This window comes from Perognathus longimembris, chromosome 1 (assembly GCF_023159225.1).
Source record: "Perognathus longimembris pacificus isolate PPM17 chromosome 1, ASM2315922v1, whole genome shotgun sequence".
Classification (NCBI taxonomy): Eukaryota; Metazoa; Chordata; class Mammalia; order Rodentia; family Heteromyidae; genus Perognathus; species Perognathus longimembris.
In genome coordinates, this window is record NC_063161.1 from 29,616,944 (window position 1) to 29,641,686 (window position 24,743).

Below are 24,743 nucleotides of genomic sequence, written 5' to 3' on the forward strand. Positions count from 1 at the left end.
GAAGCATAACATTTACTTTATTTGAAGTGTTCTTATTTATGTGATTTTGGTAATGCATTTCTCAAGTATTATTTTTTTCTTATCAATGGTATATATCTTAATACCCAGCTAGATTGCAGATGTTTAACAATAGCATTTATTAATGGGGAATTATATCTTACTATCTTTGTCTAATTCACCCTACTCGCCTGTACTACAATGAAGGACTTCTTTGACACTAAAGTTTTGTATTGCATCTCACTGGCTGTTATGCTTTTTAGAGTGCTTGTCTGTGACTCACAAATTGGATCATTGTATAACCAAAGTGAATGCAAGCAGCTTAATGTCAACGTTTTGTATTATAAGAGGTAGAGGAATAACTTATGAACCTGTTGACTAGAGTAGCTCAGTGAAGTCTGACCTCTTCAGTACTCTTGGTATGTATAGATTTTATTGGAAACAGCATAGAAATGAATAGATATTTATAATGTTTATTAACCTCTAAGGAACACTATATTAACTTGGGACAAGTATGTCCTCTTGTTGCTGTATGTAGCAAGATTTTTTAAAGTTAAATTGCGATTGGCTTCTAGTTAAGGAAGAATGTTCAGCTGTAGCTAGTGGTATTTACCAACTGTGCCTGTGAAAACATTCCTCTTTACCCTCAGATGCTCACTCAGCCTTCTTCTGTTTTCCTAGTGACATTATTATAGCCTTTAGTCATCAGAGAAATTAAAAGCACATTTACAAAGCATGAATTATCAGGGTTTCCCTTCAGCTTCTCAGCATTACTGTTTATGATAAAGGCAAGTGTGGGAGGATTTTTGAAAACTTACGAGAATTTAGTTATTTGTTATGTAAAGCTACAAACCCATATAGAATTGTAATATATAGCCAAGAGGTTTGTTTTTATTTTTGGGGATTGGGTTGCTCAATAGCTTTAGATTTTGCTTAATTGAAAAATAGATGAGATTTGTGGCCATAAAAAAAGAAATTGGAGCATTCTTTTGGCAGTGACTCTTCATTGATACCACCAGCAATGTAATTAGGTTGTCAGCTAGGATATAATGAACAGGATGAATGTGACCTATCAATTTTTTTTTCAGATTGTTTAATTTATTGTCAAAGTGACCTACAGAGGGGTTATAGTTTCATACGTAAGGCAGTGAATACATTTCTTATCAAACTTGTTACCTCCTCCTTCATTTTTGACCTATCAAATTTTCTGTTTTTCTGGGTATAGAAAAAAAGAAATACAAATGCAGCAAATCTAATTTATTGGCCATTTTTTTTTACCTACCCGTCTTTAGTAATTTTATTTATTACTTTTTAGATTATATAAGGTTGTTACATTAGGAATGTTAACCATATAGGAATGTTAACCAGTTTAGTTGTAATAGTTACCAAAGGGTTTTTTCCTTTTTATGACATGCATTTTCTTCTTTCAACTTTCTCTTCCCCTCAACTGAGAGTACAAGTGGGTTATTTAACTTGTGGGACTTAGATTTTATAACCCCTGAAAGGGGAATCCCTTAAAGAATCTTTCTTCTTCCCTCATGTGGTCTATTGTGCTATTTTTGGAACTTCTAGTTACCATAGTTCAAAGAATTAATTTTACCAAATGTTGTCACTGATTTGTGGAAAATCGTTCCTTAGGAAAACTGTCTAGTGAGCTTACACTATGTGAATATAACTCCAAAAGCATTTGGTTCCTATAAAGTATGTATGTTAAAAAAAGTTTCTAGAATTACATTTGAAGGGATCATTGAAGTTTGTGAAAATTTTAGTCTATCTGGCTTTAAAGTTGCCAACTCAGTTTAGTAACTATCTCTGCAGTAATATGTTCATAGCCATCTCTGTATTATTGTCATTTCTACAAAGCACCTGGGTTGAAAATGTTTACTATTTTCTAAGCTTAGTCTTGGTTAAGCAATAATAAGTGCAATTTCTGACTCAATATTAGATGTGTATTTTTTTTTTCTTTTTGGGGGTTTGAACTAAGTACCTAGTGGTTTCTAGAGAGGAACTCTGCCTTGAGCTGTACTTCAGCCTTACTTTTTCTCATATATTTTAAAGTACAACCTATTTTGTCAGTCGAGTGCTGGTGTCTCATGCCTATAATCTAGCTCCCTGGACGCTGAGATCAGAGGATCTACCATTCATTTTATTTTTTTATTTTTTTTATTTTTTTTTGCCAGTCCTGGGCCTTGGACTCAGGTCCTGAGTGCTGTCCCTGGCTTCCTTATGCTCAAGGCTAGCACTCTGCCACTTGAGCCACAGTGCCACTTCTGGCCGTTTTCTATATATGTGGTGCTGGGGAATCGAGCCCAGGGCTTCGTGTATACGAGGCAAGCACTCTTGCCACTAGGTCATATTCCCAGCCTAGGATCTACCATTCAAAGCCAGCTTGGGTAGACAAATTTGAGAGCTTATCATCTCCAATCAGCAAAAATCCAGAAGTGGGAGGTATAACACAAGTAGTAGAGTGCCAGCCCTTAGCAGGAAAGCTCCAAGCAAGAGTGAATAGGTCCTGAGTTCAAACCCCAGTACAAAACAAAGCAAAACCATTTTGTTTATGTATTAGCCAAAGCTGTATTGAATTATTTCCTTATTCACGATAAAGCATACCAAACTGAATGGCTTTCTAATCACCCAAATTCCTTTTTTTTGTTAGTATATGCTAATGCCATTAAAATGTTTGCATTGTTATTTGAGTGGAAGTTGCCAAATATTTATATGCTAATTAAATATAATTATTAATTGCTTTGCTTAACTGTGGTCTTAAATTCCATGTGGAGAACTGCATGTATCCATTGGCTAACACATCCCTTATATAAAAATATTGAAAGAATGATGCAGCTATTTGGTTGTGTAACAAGTTACATGTTATAAATGTTTTATTATTATTTTAACTATAGAGACTGAGTTTTATAAAGATAGGGTGACCTAGTTTTATAAAGATAGAGTGTCCTGGGAAGGAATATAACATCATCCAATTTTTTTTAACCAAGTTAGCTTGAGCTAGTGGTTAAACCAGTATTCCAGATAGCTAAAGTTACTTTGTTTCCCTCAAATATTTAAACTGTCTTTGAGGAGTTTGAGTTTATCACCCTTTGGTGCACACTGTTTGGAAACTGCCATTCTTATTTAAGAATTATTAACACTAGGACATGTAAACTGAAGTCTCTTTGGAATCCAAGTGAACTTTAAACCTAGTTTAGACTTCAAGTTGTCTTTACCTAGGACTTTTAAGTCTTTAAAGTGAAAGTAATTTTGTAAAGCAAAAGTAAAATAAGCATAAACGTTCCTATCTGTCCTCACAGATTTGTTTTAAGGGAATCATTGACATGACATATGGTTTTTGCTTTGTTTTGTTGTTTAAACTTTTTGAAGAAAGTTGTTATTTAGACACTGGTTATTTGATAAAGGTACTATAAAAACAATTGAGGTATAGAGAAATGGCTTTTTGTTACCTAGTGTTACTTATTTAAGTCTTCCAATGTGGTCAATAGTAAAGGTGTTCTGAACACTGAAGGAAAGTATGTAAATGAATACTTCACAGTTGTGATTGTTAGGTATATAATTTGATCTGAACTGTGTAATGGGAAAGGCGCATATTATTATCATTCCTTAAAAGACTTGGAAAAGAATGTGCTCAAGAGCATTTTTTAGTACAAGTCCAAATTAAGACAAAATTAACTTCTTTTCTGCAGACATTTTGTTTCCTCATTATAAAAGTCTTGTCTGTCCTAACATGAGATCAAGAACTTCGCATAGTTTTAAGGCAAACTAAAACCTAATGGTACAGGATTTCGGCAATTTTAACAAATCTTAAATTTCAATTATAAAGAAGAAAAACCACATAATAAGCACATTTGTACCACAGGAATGTTTTCCCGTCTAAATACTGTTGTGTTTTAATGTTTGATTTGACACATATGAGACTATAAAGTAGTGTTAGTGCCTTAGCATTGCTTTGTTCAAAAAGATTGGAATTTCTGGAGAGGTGTGGACCAAAATGATCTGGTTGCTATGGTAACTCTTAATCCTGTGTCATTCAGGTAGTTTTCATACAATTAAAGATTTCACCACCCACCTCACTTCCCAACGTTTGAGATATCACTTTATTTTTGCTTTGTGAAAGTTGATAGCAGGTAACCATTTAAGCTGTCTTTAATTTCCTCTGCTTCCATTTTTCCTTTGTAGATTTAAGCCACATACGTAAATAAACTCTATAGGCTGCCCATATACAGTGAATGGTTTCTAAATATCTGGAGTTTGGAGTATTTATTGTATTTATATGCTGTGTTTCATAAGGGGTGTGTGTGTGTGTGAGAGAGAGAGAGAGAAATGTTTTTGTAAAACATTCTTGTTGAAACAGCAGATTTAGTTGGATGCAAACAATAGTCTAGGGCTGAGATGCAGCTCAGTGGTAGAGGACTTGCAAAGCCTGGGTCTAATCCCCAGCACCAGCAAAACTATTCTAGAGGACTTTCTGGCAATTTTATTGACCTTTTTAGTTTTGAAAGGTTTCTAAAGCTGTTGTGTCACCCATTTTCTCTTACCACATTAGCATTTACATGTTGACAGAGGGGAGCTAGATAATTTATTCTGAAGATTTGCCTGTTTTTTATTTGTAAGAGCTATGAAAAGGAAGATTGCAGGTAGCAAAATTGGCTACCCTTTACACTGTGCATTTTCATACCTTCATTGAATGCTCACATTCAGAGTACCAAACTAAAGTAGATACCAGTCATGAGTGCTACTGTCTAAATTGATGAACTTCTTTCTGCCTTTCTAACCCTCCCCCTATATTTATTGAGCAAATACTATATATATGATCACATTGTAAAGTGCTGGTGTTTCTTATGTATTGTAGAGAAGTGTGAAAACTGTTTGAAAGTAAGCTTCCCATTCCTATTGCAAAATTCTCTACCTCATAGTTACTCAGGAGGCTGAGATCTGAGGATTTTGGTTCAATGCCAGCCCAGGCAGGAAAGTCCATGAGACTCTTACCTCAATTAACTAATCAAATAAAAAGCTGGAAGTAAGTGGAATTGTGGTGGCTCAAATGGTAGAATGCTAGTATTGAACAAAATAAAGCTCCAGGACAGCACTCAGGCCCTGAGTTCAAGCCCCAGGAATGGCGTGTGTACACACACACAGCAGAAGCAGCAAAAGTAAGGACACTTTCTTGAGATAAAATAACTTTAAAAAATCCCATGCAGTATTTATTTTAGCCTCAAATTTAGACCTAATCTTTTTTCCTTCTTTTGAGATATAGTCACTAAAACTAAAAATTATATGCTATATAGACTCTGAGCAGAGCTTTCAGGATGTGCTTAATGATGACTGTCAACTCTTGTCCTTTTTCTTAGGTGTGAATTTGAGGACCTCATACTTGCCAGGCAGGTTCTCTGTCTCTTGATCCATGTCTCCAGCTCCTAGCTCATTCTTCTTTCAGGATTCCATTTATTTATTTATTGATTGATTGCCAAGCCTGAGCACTGTCCCTGGCTTCTTTTTGCTCAAGGCTAGCACTCTACCACTTGAGCCACATTGCTACTTCCAGCTTTTTCTGTATATGTGGTGCTGAGAATCGAACCCAGGGCTTCATGCATGCTAGGCAAGCATTCTACCATTAGGCCAAATTCCCACCCCCAGGATTCCTTTTCGTAAAACCTTTTCTTGCTTAGTAACTTTGTTTTAGTTTTCATTAGAAGTTAAATTCTGTTGAAATCTGACTATAGGAGACAGAAACTACTTGATTTTGTTTCTCAAAGCATACAAATGATTCCAGAATCACTAAGCTCCAAAGGATTCTTCAGTGTTCTCATTCATTTTATCTAAGTGTGTATTCAAATGACTCTGTCAGTGTGCTTAACCAAATACTTTTAATTTCTCAGCAAATGCCTTCTGGGTTGGAGAAATCTCAGCAAGTGGTGGATTGCCTACAGTTCTATATAGTCTTTACCTTCTGTGTGTTCACATCTCAATGAGTGATTTAACTATGGTAAATTATGAATGTTTTCATAAGCATTCCCACAAAAACTAGAATGCAGAACTTAAAGTTTTGGGGTTACTATTTGCACTTGTTTTAGGCCCAAATTAATTTCACATCCTTTGACTACTTTTTTTCTTTACCCCTCAGTACTGGGGTTTGAATTCAGTGCTTTACACTTGCTAGGGCAGACACTTTACCTTTTGGGACCATACCACCCACCCTCTGTATAGCTTATTTTCAGGTAGGGTCTTAATTTACCCATGGTCACGTAAGACTAGGATTCTCCTACCTTCATCTCCCATTTAGCTGAGATTACAGGTATAACCCACCATTCCTGGCTTCTTGGTTGAAGTAGGAGGAACTTGTTAACATTTTTCCCTGAGCTGACTTTAAATTTTCCCATCTTCTGCTTCCTCTGTAGCAGGAGTTCCAGGTTTGTACCAGTACATCTTTCACGTGAAAGACTAGCTTTTGTGTCTTACAGCACCACACATGTGACAATTGTGGTCACTAGCAGTATTGTTTCAGATGATGTACGTACATCTCAAAACAAAATGTTCACAGCTCTCCGAATTAAAAAAGATACCAATAAAAATATTTTTATCATACTGGTAACAGTTTAAGATTGGGAGATTATTTTTCTTTTCTGTTTGTAGTTTTCTCTAACACACATTAATTTTACAATTAGGAAAAATACTGTTGTTTGTTCAAAATAAAAAGAACCTAGCTCCAGTTTTTTTTGTTGAAACAAATGACAGAGAGCATGTTACCTTTCTGATCATGAATATTTAGAGAACTTAATATGGGTTAGCCCTGAGATCTGATGAGATCCCAGTAGTGTGGTTGTATATTTTCTGTGCCTGGGTGATGTGATCATAAGGAATTATAATGGGAGGGAAGGAAGGAGGAAGTTCTCTGTGTTCTATTTTCTGGTTTTGAAGGATTAAATTTGTTGTAATAAAGGCGCACCTCTCTCTCTCTCTCTCTTTCTCTCTCTCTCTGTCTCTCTCTGTCTCTGTCTCTCTCTCTCTCTGTATCTACATATTAGCTTTTATTTTAAGTCCATCAAATCAAATCAAATCCCCTGAATTGTGTTGCCAAGTTGCTATAAAATGCATACTATGCTGGGAATATGGCCTAGTGACAAGAGTGCTTACCTCGTATACATGAAGCCCTGGGTTCGATTTCCCAGCACCACATATATAGAAAATGGCCAGAACTGGCACTGTGGCTCAAGTGGCAGAGTGCTAGCCTTGAGCAAAAAGAAACCAGGGACAGTGCTCAGGCCCTGAGTCCAAGGTCCAGAACTGCCCCCCCCCCCAAAAAAATGCATACTATAACTCACTGTGATAAATCAAATTGGTAGCAAACATATTTGTAAGGGGAAACAGAGTACTTGATAATATTCAGATAATTGAATTAATTCCATGTAGTTTTTATACTTTCTGCCTTAAGTGTAAGTGTATCACAGTTTTTAATTATTGCAGCATGGATATACACTATAGTTTTTGTTTTTTGTTTTTTTTGCTGTTGCCTAATGAGGAAAGATCACTTGTTTATTTTTGCCCAGTATTTCCACAGAGGGTGCTGATTAACTTGGTCTTATTTCAACTTTCTCTTTGTTATTTTGGAAAAATTGTTTTTGTTCAGTTATCTGAAAATCCATGTTGTCTTTGGAGCAGCGATGGAAGGTAAAGAAAAGCAAGGCAGGAACTGAGTGATAACAGAGCAGAGTATGCTAGATGAAGGTCCAGTGGAAGATAAAAGGGGTTGTTACCACAGGAGGCAGGTCAGGAAGCAGCAGGACCGATAGGACTGAAGGATTATTGATGAAGGAAACAAGTGGAATCTATTGCTAATACCTGTCATGGGCATATAAACTTTTAGTTTTGGAAAGCACAGACAAGTTCACATTCATGGTTTGTACAACTTATACGTAAATACAGTTGAACTTACTTGATGATTTGAAACTTCATTTTCATTTTAGTTTTTGTGGTTCTGTTCCTCATTTTAATTCATTGAAAAAAATCTTGTGTCAATCCCCATAGTGTTAGAGCTTCATACACAAGTGCTTAGAGTTTGCAAAAATCATTGAAAAAATACAAAACACCTAATGAACTTAATATGGATTCTTCATATTAAGATCAGGTATGTATACACACATTGAGGCATCTGCATGCAAGAGAATAACATTTTTTTTAATGTTCCAAAACCAGTGTCTCATATCTCATTTTGTTCAAGAACTTACTATATCATTGCCTAGTGTCTTTATGAGCTTCAAGTAATACTTCCTGCTTATCCTTAATTGGTTTTTGGTAATCTGATCCAATCGGTCTAATCAGTACACCACACACTTTAGTATTCAGTTTGGCATATATTTATTGTTTTATAATGAGAGTTTTATAATGTTTTATAATGAGAGTATGAAATACTGTAATGATGCTGAAATTGCATTTGTGTGTCTCTTGCCCCAAACAGGATCCTATAACTATGTTTTTATAAACATAGTACAATGGCTTTCAAACTTTTCAGAGAGATGAATATGTGATGCAGGTAGCATAAATAGACTTGTTAGTGAATTGCCAAATTTTCCACAGTGGCAATGTTAAAAAAAAATCCTAGACCCCAACAACAACAACAACAACAAAAACAAAGACAAGAATGCAAAAGATGTCCTGTTTGGCATGAAGGGACTAGTGAAGAGATAAGGTGGGGAAGGAGAGTGAAAATGGTCCAGATCTTTATATACATGTGTGAAAATGGAACAATGAAGCTCTAGATTTGTTTGGGAAACCATGAATGGTATTGAGAGAGAAGGTGATAGAGGGAATGAATCTGGTCAGGGTATATTGTGTGGACATGTCAAGGCGAAATCCCCTTTTGCAGGATTGGTACTGATAAAAGTTGTTAAAAAATAAACATGAAAAGGCTGCCAGGGGACTGGGAATGTGCTTAGTGGGAGAGTGCTTACCTAGCATGCATGAAGCCCTGTGTTCGATTCCTCAGTACCACATAAACAAAAAGCCAGATGTTGGTCTGTGGCTCAAGTGGTAGAGTGCTAGCCTTGAGCAAATGAAAGCCAGGGACAGTGCTCAGGCCCTGAGTTCAAGCCCCAGGACTGGCAAAAAAAAAAATGCTGCCAGTTTAAAAAGTAAAAAGAATCCTGTATTCCCCTCTCAGTTTTTCACATTTATAGTTAAGTGGTTATGTTTTCTTTTCCTTTCCTCCCCTTCCATAATAAAATGCAGGGCTTTGCATGGTAGGCAAGTGTTGTTTTGCTGAGCTGAGAGATACCCCTAGTCTTTCGCTTGTTAACAGAACTATTTTTCCAAATTACAATGTAGTGTTCAAAACTTCAGTTCCATAACTCAGTAGCATCCTTTTAATCATCAAGATGAAGAAAAGTTTGCCTCCCAAAAATTCTACTAGTGACTCAGTAAGAATTGCTCAGATCCTGGCGTTGTAAGCAAAGGAGACCTGCTGCAGAGACTTGTTTTGGAGGGCAGAGAAGGCACTAACTGTGTCACCAGGTGTGAAGGGAATGAAAATAAACAGTTTCCTGTTGAGACAGCTATAGGGAGCCATTTTTGGGGGGAGCCAGCTAGGTTTCATTTAGCATCTGAGGTTAACAAGGTATTTATCATAAAAATTTAGAGGACACATGGAATGATTTGAAGGGGGAAGCAAAGTGTTACCAGGGTTGGATCAGAGTAAGGTGGCAGGTGCATGAGCAATAGGGAAACAAGTGTCCTTACAGTGATGATGAAGCCTGGGGAAATGCGACCTGTTGTCAGTGACTGAGATAGTTGTGGAAATGAGCCTGAAAGAATTGTTAGTCTCAAAAAAGAAGTAAGCAAGAGTGAACACAGAAAAATATAGAATACATGACCTTTATGTAACTGTCATCTCGTTGCACCTTCCAGAGATTGTGCATTCTGTAGAGTGACCTGGTAGACTCACAGTTAAGGCAAACAAAAGATTTGAAAATACTCACAGATAATTTCTATTCTTTTCTGTTTCTTTTTTTTTATTAAAACGCTCCATTAGAAAGCACATCAAGGTTTGGAGTTAGACAGCTTCGGGTTCGAGTTGTATCTGTACCGCTCACCCATTTCCTTACTAAGCCTGTTAGTTAAGCCTACTCCTTGGATTCTTTACAGTTACTTCTTAAGGATTTGTGAAAATTATATGACATACTAGAACTTTGTGCTTTAAAGTGCCTGACATCTGAAAAATAGTCAAGAAATAATATGCTATTACTACTACTATTTTAACTGTCAGACTTGTGATTTGGATCTAGGCCTCTGATTCCAAAATCTGTGCTCTTGTAATTTTGTAATTTAACACACTTTCAGATGATTATAAGGCAAACAAAGAAATCATTGTACAGATAATGTATTCTTTTCTGTCATTCATATAAATATTCCCTTTACAATAAATAACAAGTATGTACTATTTTTATAAGTTTTCAAATGGTATTCCACTATTTTATTTTCAAGGGGCAAAAGTGTTTCACTATTTAGAATAAAATACCTAGTTTTAGTAGTTTAGTCACGCTAGAGTAAAAATGAAGCTACATTTCGATTGGTATTTTAACAATTTTTTAAGCAGAATTTAAGAATATACACAGTATGGAGGATAGGATAATGTCCTCCATACCCATCCTTCACCAGTTTTCAACTCATGGACAGTTACCCCCCCCCCTTTTTTTTTAGTATTACTACAGACTCTCTATCCTCCCTCTTGTGTTATTTTGAAGCAAATTCTAGGTAGCATATAATTTCATTCTTAAAACTTAAGCAGAATTGTGTTTCTAAAAAGCAGTTCTTTTAAAATCAAGAACATTACTACTAACCTTAAAAAGTTAAAAAAAGCAATTCCTTAATCTTAATTTTCATTGCTCAAACTGTCTTTTAAATAGCAATTTAAAAAATAATTTTCTTGAGTGGTTTCTCCCCAGAAAAGGTCCGTGCATCGTGATTGGTTTATAAGTCCTTTGAGATTCTGGCTTAAGTTTATAGATCTCTTCTCCTTTACCTCTTGTTGCTGTTTATTAGTGGAAGAATTTGGAATATTTGTCTTTTGTAGCATGGATCATCAGAGGCTTAGTTTTGTATGACAAAGAGCTAAAGTGGTTTTTTTTAAATATATATGTTTTTTTATTATCAAACTGAATTACAGAGAGGTTACAGTTTCATACATTAGGCATTGGATACATTTCTTGTATTGTTTGTTACCTCGTCCCTCATTCCCCCCTTTCCCTTCCCCCACCATGAGTTGTTCAGTTCATTTACACCAAACAGTTTTGCAAGTATTGCTTTTGTAGTGGTTTGTCTTTTTTTACCCTGTGTCTCTCGATTTTGGTATTCGCTTCCAATATCCTAGTTCTAATACCAGTATACCGGGTTTCCAATATACTCAGATAAGATACAGAGATAGTGTAGGTACAACCACAGGAAGGTGATACAAGAAGATCATCAACAATAGAGGCTACAATTACATATGGCACGTTGAAAGTAGTTACAACTGTGATATAACAATCGTTTCCATAACATGGAGTTCATTTCACTTAGCATTATCTTATGTGTTCATAAGGGTATAGCTATTGGGCTCCTGTGATCCTCTGTTGTGACTTGCCTAAACCTGTGCTAATTATTCCCAATAAGGGAGACCATAGAGTCCATGTTTCTTTGGAGGGGATGTGGCCAAAAGGGAACCCTACTTCATTGCTGGTGGGAATGTAAACTGGTTCAGCCACTCTGGCAAGCAGTATGGAGATTCCTCAGAAGGCTAAACATAGAACTCCCCCTATGACCCAGCAACCCCACTTTTGGGTATCTATCCAAAAGACCACAATCGTAATCACACTAAAACCACCAGCACAACAATGTTCATCTCAGCACAATTTGTCATAGCTAGAATCTGGAACCAACCCAGATGCCCCTCAGTAGAAGAATGGATCAGGAAAATGTGCTACATATACTCAATGGAATTTTATGCCTCTATCAGAAAGAATGACATTGCCCCATTTGTAAGGAAATGGAAGGACTTGGAAAAAGTTATACTAAGTGAAGTGAGCCAGACCCAAAGAAACATGGACTCTATAGTGGTTTTTATACTTTTTTTTTTGTTGATCTTAGGGCTTGAACTCTGGGCCTGGGTGCTGTCTCTGAGGTTTTCTTGGCCCAAGGCTAGAGCTTTACCAGTTTGTGCTACTATACCACTTCTGGTTTTCTAGTGGTTAACTAAGAGTCTCACAGACTTTTCTCCCTTTGAACCTCGGCTTCCTGAGTAGTTTGGATTACAGGCATGAGCCACCAGTACCTGGTGGTTTTTATACTTTTAAAGAGTTATTTCTTAAAGAAAAGCAGCACATCTTATTGGTTCAATTAGAAGTAATGCAGATGATTTTATTCTTAACATATCATTAATACGTTGTCATTATATAGATTAATATGAGAATTTCTGTGTTGGTTTATATTTATTGGCTTATATTAATTATACAAGGGGTGGGGATTTCATTGTTACATCTCTATATATGTTAATACTGTATTCTTCTCAGTTTCACTCCCTCTATCACATTCCTTGCACTCTTATGAAGTAGCATCCCAACAAGTTTCCTTGTTCCATTTTCATAGTTGCAAAGTCTATTTTGACAATATTCAATCTTCTTTATCCTCACTCTAGGCATACCATCCCTTCCCACAAGTCTCCCCACCTAGTACTTCCCTCCCATCCTCCCATGGGACTATTTTAAAATATCCTGAGAGATTTCTAATTGGGACTAGTCAGCATATTTGTAGCACATAATTAGATTTCTTTTACTAATTGGTATTTTTGACTTAGGATTTATAATTTTTCACTGGATCAAATTACTGTTGTAGTTTAACTAGCACTTCCGCTTTGATCTATCATTGCATACTCTCAATAGCCAATAGCTGTATACCTTTCTTCAAAAGTGGTTTTTACTCTATTGTACTTATATTCCAAGGAAATGCAGCACCAAGATTCTTCTATGCTATGTAAAGAAACATTTAAATGTCTCCGGTTATCTATTACTCATGTTTCTTGGCAATCAGGGGTATGTCTTCCCAGTCTTCACCTCAGGAATTGTGAGGCTCTGAGATCTCACCCTGTTTGTAAGCTAGAATATTGTTCTGTGGATCCTGCCAGAAACTCTTAGTCTCCTTGATTAGAGTCAAGAACAAAATAGACTCTCAGCAGTTACGGTAGTCACAGTATCATAATTTTTCTTCTACTGTTTTTTGCTACATTGAGACTCTATATATTACCTGAAATCTTAGCTTGCTCATCTGTTTCGTTTGCTTTCCCATTCCTTTCTCAGACTTCCTCTCCACATCACTGGAGAATGTAAGATTCCACATACTTTCTTCTAAAACCTTTTTAATCCAAATTGCTTCTTTAAACAAAGTTGCTGTTATTATAAAGGTGATGTACAAAGAGGTTACAGTTATATAAGTCAGGAAGTGCGTACATTTCTTTTTGGACAATGTTACCCCTTCCCTTGCTCTCTCCCTTCCCCCTTTGGTCCTTGCCCACAAGTTGTATAGTTTATTTTTCACAGTGTCTAATGAGTGCCACTGCTGCATTCCAGATTGCTTCATATCAAGCTGGCACCCCTTCCTTTCCATGCTTCCTGTCTGCAGATCCTCCAGTGACTCCTCTTGGTATATACACTGGCCTCGTTTTTGTTCTCTTATGCACTGTTTGTAAATCTTGTCTTCCCTGCATACTGTGCTTTGGTCAGTGTCTTAATGCCTTTGTAAACAAGGCTTGCAGAGACTTTATCCATTTTGTGTCTCTCACTGAGCTCTTCAGATCAGTGTATTAGTTACAAATATGTTGTAAGGAGCGGATAATCTACATAATTAGGATAATAGATTTGTTCTGAATTTTTTTTTCTCTCGTGTGAAGTCTGGAGATAGATAATGGTGATAGATAATTGTTGGCTCCAAATTACCCATTCTTTAAATTATAGTGCTTTCCTAACTCCCTCAGTGAAAAAATATTCCTTATATTACTGTAGGGGTATTAAGCTAGAAAGTGATCTTTATCGCTAGGTTATTTCTTTCCATATCTATATTGCATTGGCATATATGTATATTTATCTGCCTTGCTAAACTGTAAATTAAGTGTTATAGTACATCATTTGTTGTTCTGCAAAATGTCTTATATAGACAGAGACAATGGATTTACTCATTGAAGGAATAATAATGAATGAAGCATCCCTTTAAGAAATTCGTCCTTGCTAATTAGAGCTTAGAGGAAAGACATGTTGCCAGGGGTGTGATTGTGTGTGGAGGTGTTGGTTTGAAACAGAGAATTTAATTTACTGGAATGTAGTGTATATCTTGCTGAAAGGAACATTTATTATGTGTTTTCTGAATGCACAAAGGTTTCTTTAATTCCTTCAAGTCTGTTTTTTAAAGTATACTATCAAAACACTCTTAATTATATGTGAAAATGAATTGGAAACTCTTCTTTCAGTGCTTAGATGAATATGAAGATGATGAAGCAGGACAGAAAGAGCGGAAACGAGAGGATGCAATTACACAGCAGAACACAATGCAGAATGAAGCTGTAAGCTTATTAGATCCAGGCAGCTCCTACCTGCCACAGGTGAGTATTTAAAACTACCAGGAAACCACGATCTACAAGTGTTTTAAGTTGCTGTTAATAATTTTTCCAGTCAGAGTTTGGTAGCATGAGCTTCTTTTAAGTGTTTTCGATGGATTTAACCACTAATTTTCAGATACTGTTGACTTAAGCAGTGTTTGGCTTATAGTTCCTGAACAATGAATATTTAATGACTGACAAGCTAGTTCAAGTGTCATCATCTTTAAAAATAACCAAGACAAACAATTACCTCTTTGCTATTAAAGGGGAACAATTAGCAGGTCAAACAGATCAGTTCTGTTGTAGGTTGATTTTCAAATTAGAATTATAGCAAAGTCAAGTTGAACAGAAAGTTAATTCAGTCAAATGTTTAAAAGTAACAAAAACAATATGCAGTATTGTGAATTGCTAAAATATCTGTTTCTGTATAATTACAAGATAATTAGCTGTTACTTTGAGCACATAGCAACTCACTCTACAGATTCACTTTTTGGTAGTACTGGGGAGAAAACCCAAGTCTCTGTTTATACCAGACACATGTTTTGAGCTACCACAGTTATATTATCATCCTCAGAACCATTTTATATAAACTTTATTTGGAGAATATCATAATCTGTTATTAAATTATTTTGTGACATTCCCAGCCCCTATGTTTCCTATGTGTCTTTTCAGAGTTGAAAGACATTTCAAAGGAATACATACATTCCCCATTTTATTGATGAAAAGAGATATAAAATATATGCATCTATTAGTGAAACCTTCAGGCAGAGAGAAATAAATTATTTTAAAGGAGATGTAGAGAATTTTTGACAATACTTCTTTAGTAGTTGATAGATGGTAATCATCACAGTTCTGGGAAAAAAGTAATACCATATTTTAATGTGCTAACAACTAATGTTTCTCTCATCTGTGACTAATTGTAGTACAAAACATCTTTGCCACTTCTGTTTCATAAAATTGAAGTTAAATCTGGACCTATTACAGTGAACATTTCCTATAAGTTGAAAGCATTATTTATTAAGATAATGAGATTTTACCATTTTAACTAAGAATGGACAACTAGTTTTAGTTCTTCACCTTTGTACTTACTCTGGAATACTCAAACAGTAGAATACTCAGATAATATCTGTCAATGGCTTTAGAAACAGCTGGTGTCTTTCTGAAGAAAGAGAAAGTTATCCATAGTCTAATGTTTTGTCCAAATGAAAGTACAGATATGGAATTCTCTGAGCATACCTGATAGGACCTGGAAGATCTGGGCTTCACCTAGTTTGTCTTCTTTACTATAGTTTTTCTGATCTTTTCCTAGTTCTACTCTTCATTTCTCTTGTTTTTGTTTGTTTGTTTTATTAGCAGTTGGGGTTAGTGATTGTGTCCCTCATTGGTGACCTTGGCATCTAGTGTCTATTTTGCCTGGATATTTGCTTAGGACGACAGTGAGGCTACCATGAGTCACCCACATTGGCTCCTCAGGGTTCAGTGGGAACAAGAAATGCTTGGTCCACATAGATGACCTTCCTTGGATCCTAGTTACTATCTAAACTCACATATTCCATCACTCATAAAGAGTAGATCTCTGCTGACAACTCAAATCAAAAGCAATACAGCATGTGTATGGCAGAGAAAATGAGTACTGGCATCACTGGTTGTTTTCAAAAGATTTTCTTTTTTAATAGAGTATGTTTCTTAATATTGTTTGTGAATCTGAACCATTTAGCAAAGTCGGTCTTTAAAAATGAAGAACAAATGGGGTATGAGTTTGGCACTTCAGTATTCTTTTGACAGATTAGAATATTTTCTATCTTTTTCTTGATGCAACACAGGAGTTAGCTTTATATTTTTATTAACATAAATTACTCGTATAAGGAGTTTCATTAGGATATTACATCCTGTATTTAATGAATTTTGATCAAATTCACCCAAGGTTACTCTTTCTTTCTGCCCTCCCTTTTCCCCCTTCCTTTATAATTTTTTGGTGGGTCAAAAGGTATTATAAACATGTTGTTTTGCATCTTGCCCTTAGTATTGCAGACTTCTGCAATAGTATGTAAAGATATCCATGTTTTTATAAGTACAGAATATGCCATTTCACAGGTGAACTATAATTTTTAAACCTGGTCATTAAGGTTGTTTATAATTTTTTGCTGTTATGAACAATGCAACTGGGAAACACTAAGCATATGTTTATATGTGTATACATATATATGCACACATGTATATTGAATTGTGTATATTGAATATGTGTAAATCTGTAGGACAGAATTCTAGAATTAGAATTGCTGGATGAAAAGAAATGTGCCTTTGTAATTTTGATGATATTTTGAAAATGTTCTTTGTAGTATAGGCAGTTTTTTGTTATTCAGAACTATTGTTTTCAGTGGCATAGAATTTTCTTTTTAAATTTAATAGTTAAGATAATTTTCCCATTAGTGGTAAATCTAGTACTTAAAATTTATTTTAAATAATACTTGAATTGACATTGTTATAAACGTGGTTTGAATTCATCTTCTTTCATCATATTTCTAGAGTGAAACTTAACTATACCATAAAACAAAGCAAAAAACATTTTTAAGGATTTTTAAAAATCCTCAGTGTATACTGCCAAAGTTACTTAACTTGCAAAAGAGCTCTATCAGTGACCAGTGGCATTATTGTGAGGGACAGTATTAATTTTCAGAGGGTATTATTTTCATTTTGCAGCAGTCTTAGCTTATTAAATACATTGAAAGACTATACAGAACACCTTTCTTCCTAAATTGTTTGATAGTAAATTACACTTCATTTTCTCTAAAAGCTACTGTATTTTCCAGAAATAGTCTGCTATGTAACTATATCAGCTCTTAAAAATAAATCAAACCTGACACATTGTTACTATTTAATATTGATCGAGGCCTCATTCAGGATTTCCCACATATACCAACCATGTCTTTTCCTGGATCTAACTCAGCATTGTGTACATTTAGTTGTCTATGAGTCTTTACAGTTTACTTACGTCTGAAGGAATTACAGTATTCTTAATTTTAAAATAAGGATGAGTTATATTTTTAAAGATTATAGATTTTAGATCAGTCATTTGTTAATAGAGCTAATGGTTTGTATTGTCTCATGTTTACTTGAAGGAAATCCAAATGTGGAACAAATGGAGAAATGCTACTTTACTGAAATTGCCTGTAGATAGTATAATTACTGGTTTTACACGTTTCAAAGACTGTAATTTTATCTTCCCCAAACTCCAGGGTCTGTTATACAACTGATATCAAATATGTTTTTCCTGAAACAATCATCCCTGTAATGGGATAGTTTGGATTGCTCAAAGAGAGGGAAAACACCTTGTAGAGCTAAGAAAATGTTGGCAGAGCACAGACTGTTTTGTGTAAGTTTAAATAAAGCATTCTGGCTCATTTAAGCTTAGCACAGTCAATAAGGAAATCTCAGGAACATAGTCTTGACAGGTGCAGTGTCAGATCAGAACTGGCAACTCAGAAACTATGAGGAAAGTTTATATGCAGTAAGATGAGATAAATACAAGTCCAGGAAGATTATTTAACATTTAGAATGAATTAAGCTTAACAGTAGTTGTTTATGCTAGTTATCAATATAAGTTTATAGAGGCAAGCTCCTTTACTTGGAAATTTTTGTGTCTGCCTAAAATTCCTGCACTTGGGACACAAAGGGAGGAAGGTCTCAAATTTAAGGCCAGACTAGGGCACATGATAGAACACTATTTCAAAAACAAGCAAGCAAGCAAACAAAACCTTTTGAGATGTTTTAAGTGACTAGATTTTTTTAAAAGCCTGTAAAGAGATAAATATGATACTATTATGCAATTTGTTATTAATGTACTTGGCTGTAAGCTTGTATACTACCCACTTTCAGTATTTATAATTGAATCAACATGTTAAATAAATATAATAAGTTTAGTTTTACAGTGTTCCATTTCATTCTTGTGCATTTGTAAAGATTTTGCATGTTGGTAGTAGTAGCTGTTGGCAATCATAAGGAAAAACATGTTGCCTGGTTGCTTATAGTGTTTCAAGTTATTGATAGAGCAGTAACCCACAAGTTATAAGGGCTGCTCTTGTTTAGAAAGCCGTCCTTTATTGCTTCCTTCATTTCAGTCAGGGGGAGGTGGCATGGCATGTTCTGAAATATTTCACATATAATCAGAATGAGAGAGGTGGGATGCTTTACTGCATTTTGGAGATTCGGAGATTATTAGCCTTTTTCTCATGCTTATTTAAATGAGTACTTTATACATTTAGTTTTAGTTTATATACGATATTATTTAAACATACAATATTTCTAAATTGTTAGTTGACATCCTGTTATTCCAGGGGGAAGTCCCATCACACATTCAATAAATGTACTTTGAGTGATACATATGAATCTAGTACTTCTTTCTGCTTTATCCAGAGATTTCAAACTTAACTATTAAGCTTTCCAGAATGATTTGTAAATTGTATTTGTATAGTATATGGTAAAATATATTTGTAAAAAGAATTTTTGTTGTTATCCAATAGAAATGCCTTATTTTTATAAATAGAGAATCTGCTATGTTTGTTCTACAATGTAGTGAGCTGCCTCTGCCTCTTCAACCTTAGGCTTGATAAGACACTGCAGTTTATGTGCTAGGCTTCCCTTACTGTCCTTCAGGAAGACCAGCTAATGCCCTGGGAGAATTAGAATGTACTTGTATCAACCCTGAGGTAATTCTTCCTGGGACAACTGCCCACAGGCATCCTAATGTCCTGTCACCTGCTTACTTTCTGCACCTGAGTCCCAAGTGGTGCTTTTTTAATGGAATTGTAGATTATTAAGAAAGGTATTTTCCTAGGATTTAAGAAGAAAAAGAAATCAGAGAGGATTGGGGGTGGGAGGGTGAGTTGATCTGTTTTCCAGAAACTTATATTTTTACTTAAAGGTGAGAGCCAAATCCTGGTAGCTCATGCCTGAAATCCTAACTAATCAGGAGGCCAAGATTTGGGATATTGGTTTGAAGCTGTCCTGGGTAAGAAAGTCCCTGAGATTCTAATCTCCAGTTAACCACAAGAAAACTGGAAGTGGCGCTGTGGCTCAAAGTGGTAAAGTGCTTGCCTTGAGCAAAAAAGCTCAGGATCAGTGCCCAGGCCCTGCGTTCAAGTCCCATAACAAACAACAACAAAAAAGAAATACAGATGAACTAAGTGATTTAGGCTGCTTTAGTAGGTATTTATTGACTTGGAATAACAGACAAATTTATTAGAATGTATGTGGAAATTGATAGATTTTTTTTCTATTCCAGTTGGCTCTGTAAAAGCTTAGTTAAGAAATTTACACAATAAACCTGTTGTGAAAGGATTGTGCTCATTGATTCACTTTGCCATGTATGCACATACAACTTGTAAACTTGGCAGTACTATTCCAAGGTAGAAACAAGGAGAAAGACTAATAGGACTGAGAGCCACTGAATGGCTACTGTGGTTGGAATTTGCCTATTTCTTCTTCAGTGTTAGCTGTGTGTCCTGTTTCCCTTGTTATTGGGTTGCTTATTTTGTCATAAAGGTGGCATTTACTAATTTGCTTTGATTATTCCATTTTGACTGAAATTCATTAAATGTACATCCTCTCTTAGATTTAATGATTTTTAACTTTTTAAAAAAGTTACTATTAGCTTTTAAACAGACTTGTTAAATTTTGACCTGTTTATTGAAATGAAACTACATTGTTACTTGGAGAATCCCCACTATGAAAATGACTACCCACTTGTATTAACCACCCCAATGGTTAATGGTAACTTTCAGAAGTATTTTTTTCTTTTTCCTTTTTTGTAGCTTAGTTTCAGTCTTTAAAAACAACAATCATTAACCACTGTATCTGATAAATTGTAGCCTTACTGGAAAAAAAAAAAAACAAGGACACATAAAGATAAAGGACAAAATACTAAGATTATAATGCCCATTGGTTTCTTAAAAGCTTTGAGCTCACTGGTAAGTGATGGCTCACCCATGTATTTTCTGAACTTTTAAAAAATACACTGTCTTAAAAAGCATTTTATAAGTGATTGATTTGAGTTAAACAATCAAGTTTTTTTAACCATCAAGTTTTGTGTGATAATTGATGTGAATTTTATAATGCAATAGTAATTGAATTCAACCAGTTCTTTCAAAATTAGATAATTCTTTATCAATTGTTTATTATAACTAGTGATGGTATATTTAAAACACATATCCAAACTGATTTACTATTATTTTTACTTTACAGGAGTCATCTAGAACAGTTTCAGGCAGATATAAAAGGTAAGAATTTTAAATTTGTGACTGATATTGTAGACATGAGTATAATGTCTGTCTGACCATGACTTAACTAAGTACAACTGCTTAAAGTAGCTTTTTGAAAAGCAGGAAACCTTAATACTGTGAGAAATTACATCGTAGGTAGGCATGTAATGTCTGTCTGACCATGGCTTACTCTGACGTATCCTGCAGGTTTTGAAAATTGCCCACACTGTGAATTTTCATAGTTTGATGAACTTTGCAAAATAAAAACTTAGAATCACCCTATCTTATGTATTCAACTATTGAAAATACAAGTATTTGGGCTGGGGATATGGCCTAGTGGCAAGAGTGCTTGCCTTGTATACATGAGGCCCTGGGTTCAATTCCCCAGCACCACATATACAGAAAACTGCCAGAATTGGCGCTGTGGCTCAAGTGGCAAAGTGCTAGCCTTGAGCAAAAAAAAAGAAGCCAGGGACAGTGCTCAGGCCCTGAGTCCAAGCCCCAGGACTGGCCAAAAAAAAAAAAAAAAAAGAAAATACAAGTATTCCACCTATATTAAGAAAATGCCATAGGCGCTTGAACAACAGAATTACTTTTCTCACAGTTTGGAAGGCTAGAAGTTCACAGTCATATTCCACCCCAGCTGGGTTTTTTGATGGGAGCTATCTTAAACCTGAGATGTCTGCACTGAAGTTGAAGACTGACTTTCTGATATCCGTTTTATAAAGGTCTGAATCCCATCATGAGGATCTACCTTCCTGACTTCATCTAATCCTGATTATTTCTCAAAGGCCTATCACTGAGATTAATGAGTTCTTATAATGTTCTAAGATACTTCAATAGCAATCTCAATTTTCCTGGTAATCTTTTAAAGTAGATACAGATTTTTCTTCCTTTGATAGAAGGAAGTGATTTTCAGAGGTAGAATGCTTTTCTTGGTGTTAAAACTTAGTAGCAGAAACTGAATTTGAACTCAGGCTGACTTACTTTAGAATTCATATGCCTGGATGGTCTCCTTATCAATATTGTACTGATCTCTGCCTCCTAATCTGCACCTACCAAGGAGCTGGCATTATAGGTGTAAAGACTCCCACATTGTTTTTATTCTCTTTTTAAAGGGAGTTTCATTGAGTTGTAACTCAGACATCATAAAAGTCACACTTTTAAGGTATACTATTCATAGTGCTCTAACCATCCATACTATGAACTTCTAGAATTTATTTTCCTACCATGAAAATGAAACTTTTACTCCAGTTCTTATTCCTCCCAACCCCAGCTCCTAGTAATCTTTCAGTCATTACAGATTTATCTATACTAGATGTTTCATATATGTGGAACCACACATATACATTGTGGTCCTTTGTTTCTGTGTTCCTTCCCTTAGCTTATCAGAAATTTCACAAATCTACTACATCTTAATTTAGCCATTCATCACTTGGTGGGTTCTTAGGTTAATATGAAATGTTGTAAGTGCATACAATACAAAGTAGAGAATATACTTTAAACATTCACATCTTTTGTGTTTTCTTCCCCGGCTCCCAGTCCTAGGGCTTGTACTCAGGGTCTAGGCACTCTCTGAGCTTTTTTGCTGAAGGCTAGCTCTCTAACACTTCAGCCACAACTCTACTTCAGCTTTCTGGTGCTTTATTGGAGATAAGAGTTTCATAAACTTTCTTGCCCGGTCTGCTTTGAATTATGATCCCTACATCTTAGCCTCCTGAGTAGCCAAGATAACAGACAGGCATGAGCCCCTGGTGCTCAGTGATCCTAACTTATTCTTAGTACATAGAAAATTTTTGTATTGTTTTGTTAAAAGCTTTTCCCCCAAAGCAAAATGGGCGTCATATGTCAAATATTTATTGACTCATTCTGAGCTGTGAAGTCCTATGTGAGAAACTTGTGGTGAGTTAATAATACAATTTTAGCTGTTATTCCTGGGATATAACAAACTACATTTAGAAGAATGTTTCCTTTTCTGAATTTGTTTTATCTCGTTCTCAAGTAGTAATAGTTGAGCAAATACCTTTGATGAAGTGACTATTTGATTTTTTTTAGGTTAATTCCTTGTATTTAGTATAACAGATATGAGCATAAATGATAACTTGTATTTTTTTAAATGATAACTTGTAAATGGAACAAATGAAATTTTTAACTGAGATTAAAAGCTATGCTATATCGATGCAAATATTAATAATGTATTTATTAAAATTATGGCATAGAAAAATAATGATTGAATAAGACAGTTATAAGCTGTTTACGGTAAATGTAGAATAGGCAAGTATTAAACATTTATCATAAATAATATAAATATACATTATTGTAGACCTGGCATATATAAATACATACACACATACACATATGTGGTGCTTTTTAAACTGAGATCTAATGTGTGCTACTAAAATTCTATCAAAGACTATTTTCTTGCCAAGTGTCGTTCATGCCTGTAAGCTTAGCTATTCAGGAGGCTGAGAGCTAAGAATCACAATTTGAAGCCAGCCCACACAGAAAAGTCCCAATGAGACTCTATCTCCAATTAACCATTCAAAAACCAGAAGTAGTGCTGTGGCTCAAGTGGTAGAGCACTAGCCTTGAGCACAGAGAGGCTCTTGGACAATGCCCAGTCCCTGAGTTCAAGTCCCACAATCGACCAAAAAAAAGAGACTATTTTCCTGGGAGAAAACCCCTATTTTCACTGAGATTTTTGAAGTAAAAAAATAAACTACTATTACGTTTTAAAAATGACAGTCATTTCTGGGTTGATAGGGTTGCTGGTAATGCTCATTTATGTTTCTACAAGTATATATCATCATTATTAGGGTTGGAGACTTGATTCTGATTGCTAGTATTTGGTCTGTAGTTATGTGTGTATGTCTAATTGGAAGAAGAAAAGAGAGATCCCTTTAGAGAACATGGGCTGCATTGAGGAGTGAGAGTGGATGGGGGTGGGGGTGGGAGAAGGCAAGGTAGTGAGAGATGCTAAATATATGGGACCACTCATCTCTTTGTTGGGTCATGTAGGAAATTGATGGTCCACCCTATACTTCTGAATATTTGATATCCATGGATTTTACCCAGGAGTTTTGTATTTCTTCTAATTGCTAAGCTTTAAAATGTCTGTATTAGTGGAAAATTCCTCTAGCTGTAATCTTAATGCTGCCAACCTCATTCTCATGATAGTTTTAGAATAACAGTGTTATTTTCCCCAAACACAACACTCCACAGAAGATGTGAAGTACTCAGAAGGGGAAAAACTTGCCAAAAGGTGGTATTTATCTCTGGTGATAACTGGTTATAATTTTCCCTTTTCTGAACATTATAATTAATAGTGTTGTAGCTGAGGGCAAATGGATGAAGATTCTCTTTAGATCTTAGAAATTTGTATTAACATTCCTAAGTAGAACATTACAATCTTGTTGGAGTTAATGAAACACATTTTCATTCTGAATATTTTCCATTTTGCATATCTGTTCTACTTAAAAACATTTTTATTCCTTGGATAAACAGTTTCACTTGGCAGTAAAGCCAAATAACCAGTTCTTCATAATTATGATAGTACTTCTTTCATACCTAATATGTACTGGGGATAAAGCACTGGTTTTACTTTCCAGTAATAATTATGCCTTGCTTCTACACTTGCATAATGGTGCCTTTTATATATCGACAAGCCTATTGTGAAGGAATTGTAAGAATGTTAAAGCAGCTATCTGCAGAAGTGGGTGCTGGATTCGTGAGGGCCTCTCACAATTGTAACTGTGATGTTCCAGGTTATAGTAAACTGGGTTCTTAGGCCCTGTGAGGTGAGTGCTGCAATAGTGGTGGGATCACTGGTGGTAGCAGTCATATTACTGAGCCCACAGGCTGCTGCC

At 35.4% G+C, this 24,743-nt stretch overlaps 1 protein-coding gene and 1 long non-coding RNA gene across 2 annotated transcripts in view; one reads left to right on the forward strand and one right to left on the reverse strand.

Annotated features, from left to right (window-relative positions):
* Pawr (pro-apoptotic WT1 regulator) overlaps positions 1-24,743 on the forward strand; it is a 64,985-nt gene that overhangs the window by 28,968 nt on the left and 11,274 nt on the right. Inside the window, exons 3-5 of the mRNA XM_048359089.1 lie at positions 9,600-9,607; positions 14,492-14,623; positions 20,861-20,895. Of these exons, the coding sequence (XP_048215046.1) occupies positions 9,600-9,607; positions 14,492-14,623; positions 20,861-20,895 (175 nt within the window). The remainder of the gene's footprint in view (positions 1-9,599; positions 9,608-14,491; positions 14,624-20,860; positions 20,896-24,743) is intronic.
* On the reverse strand, positions 2,325-22,976 carry LOC125360925. The gene is made up of 3 exons (XR_007212833.1): positions 21,966-22,976; positions 13,501-13,507; positions 2,325-2,361 (listed from the first exon to the last, which is right to left on the reverse strand). It is a non-coding gene; the product is annotated as an uncharacterized LOC125360925 (long non-coding RNA).